Here is a 9,576-nt window from a genome sequence, read left to right on the forward strand (position 1 = left end):
GGGGCGGGAGCTAGCGGCGGGTGCGGAGCCTGTCGACGGGCGGCGCTGAGCGGTGGGAGGCGACCGGTGCGGGCGGGGTGGGGCGACTGACGGTGAGAATGGGGAGGCGGGGGCGCAGCGGTTCCCAAGCGTGGTGGGCTTGAGCGTGGGGGCGAGCAGTTCCCGAGCGTGGCGGGGAGTCTGCTTCGCGAGCGTGGGGCTTAAGTCGTTTCATTAGCGAGAGGATTACGTTTCGTAAGTGGCCAATTTCGTTAATGATGGCATGGTGGGTAATTAAAGCATAAATCACGTTTAGTAGGCTGGAGGGATGTAGACCATCGGATTGCAGGTTTCGATGGATAGGATGATTTGGTTCTCCGCCCTCTCTTCCTTTTATAGGAGTAGTAGATTAGAGGGATTACTAGGATAAGGCCTAGGATTGAAATTTCCTCTATACTCATTGTTACCAAAATTGTTCCTACCAACAAAATTCACATCCATAGATTCATTATTATTCTCAATCAAAGTAGACAAGGGCATATCATTAGGATCAGAAGAAACACTCTTATTAGCAAATAATTTCATAAGTTCATTCATCTTTCCACTCAAAACATTACTTTCTTCTATCGCATGCACCTTTTTATTAGATCTTTCAGTGTGCCATTGAGAATAATTAACCATAATATTATCTAGGAGTTTAGTAGCTTCTCCTAAAGTGATTTCCATAAAAGTGCCTCCCGCGGCCGAATCTAAAAGATTTCTAGAAGCAAAATTCAATCCGGCATGAACTTTTTGTATAATCATCCACAAATTCAAACTATGAGTAGGGCAATTACGTATCATTAATTTCCTTCTCTCCCAAGCTTTTGCAACATGTTCATGATCAAGTTGTTTAAAATTCATAATATCGTTTCTAAGAGAGATGATCTTAGCGGGAGGAAAATACTTAGAGATAAAAGCATCTTTGCACTTGTTCCATGAATCAATACTATTTTTAGGCAAAGATGACAACCAAGCTTTAGCACGATCTCTAAGCGAAAAAGGAAATAGCTTCAATTTAACAATATTATTATCAACATCTTTCTTCTTTTGCATGTCACACAAATCAACGAAGCTATTAAGATGGGTAGTGGCATCTTCACTAGGAAGGCCAGAGAACGGATCTTTCATGACAAGATTCAGCAAAGCAGTATTAATTTCACAAGATTCAGCATCGGTAAGAGGAGCAATAGGAGTGCTAAGGAAATCATTATTATTGGTATTGGTGAAGTCACACAATTTAGTATTATCTTGAGCCATCGCGACAAACAAGCAATCCAACACACGAGTAAACAAAAAGCAAACGGGCAAAAGAGGCAAATAGAGAGGGAGGATAGAGAGAGAGAGGGAGAATAAAACGACAAGGGTGAATTGGGGGGAGAGGAAAATGAGAGGCAAATGACAAATAATATAATGCGGGAGATAGGGATTGTGATGGGTACTTGGTATGTTGACTTTTGCGCAGACTCCCCGGCAACGGCGCCAAAAAAGAGCTTGATGTTTACTACACAATCTTCTTCTTATAGACATTGTTGGGCCTCCAAGTGCAGAGGTTTGTAGGACAGTAGAAAATTTCCCTCAAGTGGATGACCTAAGGTTTATCATTCCGTAGGAGTAGTAGGATGAAGATGGTCTCTCTCAAGAAACCCTACAACCAAATTACAAAGAGTCTCTTGTGTCTCCAACACACCCAATATAATGGTAAATTGTATAGGTGCACTAGTTCGGTGAAGAGATGGTGATACAAGTGGTATATGGATAGTAGATAAAGATATTTGTAATCTGAAATTATAAAAACAGCAAGGTAACTAATGATAAAAGTGAGCGTAAACGGTATTGCAATGATAGGAAACAAGGCCTAGAGTTCATACTTTCGCTAGTGCAAGTTCCCTCAACAATACTAACATAATTGGATCACATAACTATCCCTCAACATGCAACAAAAAATCACTCCAAAGTCACTAATAGCAGAGAACGAACGAAGAGATTATGGTAGGGTACGAAACCACCTCAAAGTTATTTTTTCCAATCAATCCGTTGGGCTATTCCTATAAGTGTCACAAACAGCCCTAGAGTTCGTACTAGAATAACACCTTAAGACACAAATCAACCAAAACCCTAATGTCACCTAGATACTCCAATGTCATCTCAAGTATCCGTGGGTATGATTATACGATATGCATCACACAATCTCAGATTCATCTATTCAACCAACACATAGAACCTCAAAGAGTGCCAAAGTTTCTACCGGAGAATCACGACGAAAACATGTGTCAACCCCTATGCATAGGTTCATGGGCGGAACCCGCAAGTTGATCACCAAAACATACATCAAGTGAATCACGTGATATCCCATTGTCACCACAGATATCCACGGCAAGACATACATCAAGTGTTCTCAAATCTTTAAAGACTCAATACGATAATATAATTTCAAAGGGGAAATTCAATCCATTACAAGAGAGTAGAGGGGGAGAAAACATCATAGGATCCAACTATAATAGCAAAGCTCGCGATACATCAAGATCGTATCACCTCAAGAACACGAGAGAGAGAGAGAGAGAGATCAAACACATAGCTACTGGTACATACCCTCAGCCCTGAGGGAGAACTACTCCCTCCTCGTCATGGAGAGCACCGGGATGATGAAGATGGCCACCGGAGAAGGATTCCCCCTCCGGCAGGGTGCTGGAATGGGTCTAGATTGGTTTTCGGTGGCTACGGAGACTTCTGGCGGCGAAACTCCCGATCTATTCTTTGTTCTGGAAGTTTTAGGGTACGTGAGTATATATGGGTGCAGGAAGTATGTCAGTGGAGCTTCGGGGGCCCCATGAGGCAGGGGGCGGGCCCTAGGAGGGGGGGGGGGCGCCCCCACCCTCGTGAGTACCTCCCTTGGCTTCTGACGCGGGGTCCAAGTCCATCCGGTAGCTTTCCTTTCAAAAATAATTTCTCCAGTTGATTTCGTTCCATTTCAACTTCGTTTGATATTCCTTTTCTTCGAAACACTGAAATAGGCAAAAAAAACAGCAATTCTGGGTTGGGCCTCCGGTTAATAGGTTAGACCCAAAAATAATATAAAAGTGGATAATAAAGCCCAATATTGCCCAAAACAGTAGATAACATAGCATGGAGTAATCAAAAATTATAGATACGTTGGAGACGTATCAAGAGGCACGCCGAACTGGTGGGTGCCCATACCCGGCAGGCGTCCTGATTGGGACCTTAGATGTTAGGTCTGGCTGCGATGTCTGTTTGGTATTAGGCCTAGGCTATCAGCGCGCCTTCGTCAATTGGATAGGTGTAGCGATAGTTGTTGCTGAAACGGTGGCTTTAGTCTTATTGTTATATGACTTTGTATGGTCTTATTATGAAAATAATTAATAAAGTAGCCGTATGCATCACCCAAATGCAGAGGCCGGGGGTCATCCTCATTTTCTAAAAAAACATCAGTATTAAGGGGTTTTCTCTCACATATACGAGAACACAAGACGACAATGTGCGCTCGTTTGTCTTATCACACCACGCGATGGGTGCATTGTGTTTTGTCTTCTTTTTTAACACATGCATTGTGTTTTATCAATGCTAAGAACAAAGTGGACGGTTATGCTCATCCAAGAGCACACATGTCATTATTTCAGTTCAGATTAAATTAGTTCAGAATTTGATCAATATATTGACACAAAAATAGATGCCAAGCATTTATTTTTCCATAATCGAACACAAGTAGTTAGAATAATTTTTTGGAAAAAGGATGAAAATTAATAATATTTTTGTAGAACAATTATGAGCGAACAATATTTTACATTGGCAGAAAATGGAAATCTATTGAAACACAAGATTCACAAAAATCTTAAAGGATAATGTTAAAGAAAAATAATTAGAAAATGATAAAATAATATTAGCAAAATACTATTGAAGATAATAAACTTTAGAAAAATAGAAATATAGAAGATGAACAACTGTGCTAGCGGTGCATGAAATACGGTTCTAGATTTAACAAGCCCTTCTACAACCATTTTTTTCCTTAGGGAAGATTGACTACGTAGGTCCTCTTACCTGAACTAAATGGAATGTCAGTTGGGAAAAACAACAAAAGATCAGAATTTCCTTAGAACAAACATGAACATTATCTTCCCTTAAAAATAGTATTTTATTTGCTAAAAAAGGGGAAATACTTTAAAACACTTTTTAATTGAAGATTTCCTAAAAATATGAAAATTACTAGCATTAAAGAAAAATATAAAATGGAACTTATGAAAATATCTGTGAAAATTTGCATAGTATGAGACTTTTAAGGATAAAATTCATAGAAGATGAACTCTTGCCTTTGTGGTTCATAGCGTTAAAGGCCTAGATTTAATTGTTTCTTCCACAACTAACTTCCTACCTTTTTCTATTAGGGGAGATTGATTCGACAAAAAAAATCAACCCAACTAATCAGAATAAAAGTTTCGAAAAATAATTGCGTTTTGTGGTTGGTTACTTAAGGGGCTAGGAGAGTGGTAGATTTAACTTCTTCTACAAGTTTCTTTTCCTTTGAGTGGTTTTACTTAGAGATTTTTTTTAGTTGTTGATTGTTTTTGGAGATAGTTACCCGCTTATTCCAAGCGATTAGAGAGAATTTTAATAAAGTTTGGAAAGATAGAGAAAATTCAGATATTTTAAAGAACAAACATTGACATTACATTAATTGAAATCAATATATAAACTTTTTTAGTTGAATGTCAAAATACACAAAAAATAAGAAAATGTATTGAAAAACATGAAACTTCTATGGATATAAATTTCACTTGTATTTTTATTGAAAATTAGTAATCACTTGTGTTTTTTGTTGTTGTTTATGTAAGGGGTCACATTTACGGTTTCTTCTACGACCAAGTTTCTGATTTAACATTTAAACATGCTTCAAATCAGAAAAATGACGAGATGAATGACGGTGGCCGGTTGTCCAAGACTTGAGTGCGCCTTGTAAATCCGAATTTCTTTGTTTTTCTTCTTTCCTAGCGATGTCCTTTCAGTTGGAGACGACGTTTCCATTGACTACTACGTGACGTCTGTGGTGATTTCGTCAATCTCAAGATTTGCTGACACAGTTTCTCGGAAGTGCTCATGGGAGTATGATACGCGCCTGTGAGTTTATATGGGTAACTGTTTGTGTGTGCATGCGAGCGTCTACGTTTGTACTGAGGGAAAAAAAAAGGTGTTCACAATAAGGCATGATTAGTTCCTATGCTTAAGCAGAACCAAGGCGTGCAGAAATCCTTACCCGGCTGTCTCTCTCCCACTAAAAGGCCCTAACCCATGTTACCATCTCTGCTAATCTCCTGACAGAACCTCTGGAAAGAGGCTTAGTCACGTCCTTGATCTCCTACAGAAGAACTACGGTAATGCTGCAATCATGCGACGATGCAACAGCTTGCATCCTGATTATGTTACTATTAATCCCCACTTGTACGCACACTGATTGTACTATCATGAGCCTAATTATTTTACACGAACCGGGCGCTCGATTTCCCTTGCTCACATGACCCTAACGTAATGCAATCTCACCTGGGAACCTGGAGCAGCCAGCGATTTAGGCAGTTGATTACTCCGGCAGTGCATCCCCAGTGCCTTGTCAAGGGTCAAGGGCCGCCATGGAAACTCGCCACAGGATCTCCAAAGGAGATCCACCCCACGCGCACCAGCTCATCATTGTCGCCCCCTCCCATCATCCCCGGCTAACCAGAGCTCCGATCCCCCTATTTATACCCGCGCGCCTGCGCATCATTTGCTCATCACCACCGCCGGCGAGCTCTCTCCTTCCTCTCGACCTTCCTAGCTACACGGACACCCACAGAGCACCGGTAGTTTGTTAAAGAAAATGGCGCCTCAGAGCCTGGATCTTGGCCTGAGCCTTGGCCTGGGGCTCGTTTCCCAGCCCACCCTGCCGAGCTTCTGGTACTCCGGCGGCAATGTGGCGGCGGACCAAGAAGTGGGCCCGACCCCGACCGCGGCGGCGGTGGAGGAGAGGAGGTGCTCGCCCGGTAGCCCGGCTTCGAGCGGCAGCGGCAGCGGGCTGAAGCGTGGTGCCGAGAGGTCCGCCGGCAGCGGCGACGAGGACCAGGACGACGACGGCGGCAACGCGCGCAAGAAGCTCCGGCTGTCCAAGGACCAGGCCGCCGTCCTCGAGGAGTGCTTCAAGACGCACCACACCCTGACTCCGGTACGTGTCTCGCCTCATTGCACACTTACACGGTCGATTGCATCACATGGATGATTCATGGAGAGATCGATGATGGGCAAGGAAATGACATGGATTTCGTTGCATTTACAGAAGCAGAAGCTGGCGCTGGCCAACAGCCTGGGGCTGCGGCCGCGGCAGGTGGAGGTGTGGTTCCAGAACCGCCGCGCCCGGACAAAGCTCAAGCAGACGGAGGTGGACTGCGAGTACATGAAGCGCTGGTGCGAGCAGCTCGCCGAGCAGAACCGCCGCCTCGAGAAGGAGGTGGCCGAGCTCAGGGCGCTCAAGGCCGCACCGCCGGCGCATAACGGCGCCTCGGCGGGGCCGCTCACCACCCTCACCATGTGCCTCTCCTGCAAGCGCGTCGCGTCCACGTCCTCCGCCTCGGCCTGCACCGTGCCCAGCTTCTCCTCCAATGCCGGCATCGGCATGCCAGTGCCATCCCCGGTGGCCATGCCCGAACACCGGCAGTTCTTCTGCGGGTTCCGAGACACCGGAGCAACGTACGGCAGCTCTGCCGGGCTCGCGAAGGTGGTCAAGGCGGCCAGATAGAACGAGCTATCTCTGTGACGCCGCCATGATGAGCATGCCAAGCAAGCTAACAAAAAAATGGCGGCATTGTCACGACTCACAAATTTAAGCAAGTGTAGCAGAAAGTTTAATCCTTTTTCTTCTCTGTCTCTGAGGGAAATGCAAGTTAATTAGTTTTAACAATCTAGGATCGGTCAATCGACGAGTTCCTGCGGGGATGAATGTATCCATGTGAAAAGTTTATGAAATAACATGAGAAACTAATGCATACCAACATGTTGAGTAAAAGTACACCAACATGTTGAGTAAATTTCCAATTTCCTTCCCTGTCTTGCATAGTTGTTGCAGTGGGCAGCGTAGATCGAGGGTCGGTGTATTATTACTACTTGACTACTTGGCTTGGTTTGTCAGATGTATCACCAACATGTTGAGTGATTTTCTAATTTTCTACCCTGTCCTGCATAGATGTTGCAGCGTAGATCAGGAGTTGGTGTAGTATTACTTGACTTGGTTTTTCTGGAGTATCATCTACTCAATTTCAGCTGCCCGACAAGTTGCATCTTAAAGGTGACTTCTGCTTTAGTTTGGCCATCTAGCAAAAGAAGTTATGCTATTAGTATACCATTTCACTTGCCTATCTTACGGGCAAATTTTCCAAGTCCGAGTAACATGTTAGGTGCATGGTCTCCTCATTTTGGTTGTTCAGGTATTTCACCTTGTCGTTTCTATGTGTTTGAGCTTTTATATTGGCCTCCGGAGTCGCAACTGGAAGATCCGCATATCCTGGCCTAAAAAAATCTCACGCGTGTCACAAGACCGAACCAACGTGATGTAGAGGTCGCCAAAGGACCACACTGCAAAGAAAAGCCGTCGCCGCCCTCACCGACAAATGTTGCGGACCCTGACCTCACCGGCATCAGAGGCTGGCAAAGATCTACGCCAACAAGCAATTAACATTCATGTAGGTGACACCGTTGATATTGGGAGACTCGAGGAAATCGGTCTGATCGGTGCGTAGCCACCAAACAAATCGTCACCGTCTAACTCTAGTTATAAAGCCGGAGCGGGGAAAATAGAGCTACATAGGATATATCATGATCTCCCTGCACTCCCACACTGACAGAACAAATGGAGGAGGGGAATGGCCTATCAGTATAGGAGAAGTGGCGGCATGGTAGGAACGCTCGGAAAATCGCCTCTATAGAGTTTGATGACGAGATAGATATTTTTTTTCTTGCAATCCATTTACAGATTCATATGGTGTTTGAAGGTGTAGGTTTACTAGAACCAGTTGAGATGAGTGGTCTTAAAGAGTTGTAGGAGTACAGGGGAATTCTCATATGGAAACAATTATTTCAAAGGGATTTGAGTTTTCTTTACATGTCCGGAGAAGCCAAGTATAACCGGAGATTAACATGATTGTGCCGACAATGATTAAAAAATAGCAACCTTTAGTTTGTGCCTAGCTTGCTTGTTGAAGAACCTCCTCATCTGAGTGGTGTTATAAAATGGTTAGTGCGGATGTGGTCACTGTTGTAGTTTGCATATTGCAGATCCTATCGCTTCAGGTTTTATTTTCCTTTTTTACTTGCCTATGCATAGTTTGGCCTTATATGACTTTGGTATTTAAAGATATGTTTTTTTGTACATGTGTGTTGGTGTTGGTCATGTGCATATTAATTATGTAGATGCCGGGTGTGTACTCATTGTGTTTATATCTTTCTGATGTTCCATTTTGAGCCAATAAAGTTCACCCTTTGTCGTAAAAAAAAACCATGCCAAGGGCGATGACGGCGGCGCGCCTTCGGCTCGATTCAATGCTTGTTGTCGTCGTTAGGTGGTCTATTAAATCTAGATCTAATTTTAATTATTTCTGGTGCTCCTTGTACTTCCGTGATTGGAGATGAATAGATCAAAAGTTTCTCGCAAAAAAAGCTTGTAATTCCCCTATTTTAAATTAATTGAATTCTTATTTTTGTCATAAGTAAAATAGGGTAAATAACAAAAAAAGGCAATACCCGCATCTAGAATATAAAAGATATTTTAGAATGAATTTAGTGATACTATATTGGTCGTGATATTGATAATGCGGCCATCAGAAAACACACGAGGACAGGCCGAAGCGCACGCACACACGAGCGTGACCGACGAATCAGATGCCGGCCGGGGGCGCGACCGCACGAGCGCACACATGCGACGTCGACGACGAAAGTGCCCGGAAAACGACGATTAAAGGGCGTCATTCAACGGCGCCTAGCTACAAAACTACTAGTAGTAGTGGTATTTTGATTGATACTACTAATTTCTTTCGCTAGTGGTCGCTAGAGTGGTTGACGTGCAAGTTTTGTGACATCGTTCGCCTACCTGTAAACTGAGGAAGTAGCTTGTAGGGCACTAGGGCTAGAAAAAGCTTGGGGTAAGGAAATAAGGACTGCCTATTTATGTGGTACCGCAAAGAAAAACAGCGTCAGTCGATCTCAAACCATTAGATCGCCATTTAACGGCCATGATCAGGCGTGCACTGTTTATCTGCAGCCTTGCACCCCCCAACAATTGCAGGCCGGATTATTGCCTTCTCCAGTCCACTTGACCGACATCTTATGGTTCGTCATTATTTACATATGGTCTTTTTTTCTTAGCCGCTCATTTTATCTGGGCCTTCAGTTTAATGTTTAAAGTGAGAAATATAGAATACGAACCTGTTCTATGATAAGAGTAATTAATCGTTGTTGTTTCAAGGTTAATCCATTTTATGCACTTTGTTCAAAAGCAAAGGTATATATCCGTGGAGGCTGGTTCGTTAT

General features: G+C 43.5%; 1 protein-coding gene across 1 annotated transcript; it reads left to right on the forward strand.

Moving 5' to 3' along the window:
- The first annotated feature begins 5,648 nt into the window (after positions 1-5,648).
- LOC119333967 (homeobox-leucine zipper protein HOX28-like) lies at positions 5,649-7,093 on the forward strand. The gene is made up of 2 exons (XM_037606666.1): positions 5,649-6,223; positions 6,335-7,093. The coding sequence occupies exons 1-2, from the start codon at positions 5,882-5,884 to the stop codon at positions 6,791-6,793; spliced, it is 801 nt and encodes a 266-aa protein (XP_037462563.1). The 5' UTR covers positions 5,649-5,881; the 3' UTR covers positions 6,794-7,093.
- The last annotated feature ends 2,483 nt before the right edge of the window (positions 7,094-9,576 follow it).

Source organism: Triticum dicoccoides, chromosome 7A, assembly GCF_002162155.2.
Source record: "Triticum dicoccoides isolate Atlit2015 ecotype Zavitan chromosome 7A, WEW_v2.0, whole genome shotgun sequence".
Classification (NCBI taxonomy): Eukaryota; Viridiplantae; Streptophyta; class Magnoliopsida; order Poales; family Poaceae; genus Triticum; species Triticum dicoccoides.

Excerpts from the sequence above, each read along its gene's own strand:
- LOC119333967 (XM_037606666.1), top strand. The coding sequence starts at position 5,882 with ATGGCGCCTCAGAGCCTGGATCTTGGCCTGAGCCTTGGCCTGGGGCTC. Across the intron at positions 6,224-6,334 it reads CGCACCACACCCTGACTCCG|AAGCAGAAGCTGGCGCTGGC; the intron begins GTACGTGTCTCG and ends TTGCATTTACAG.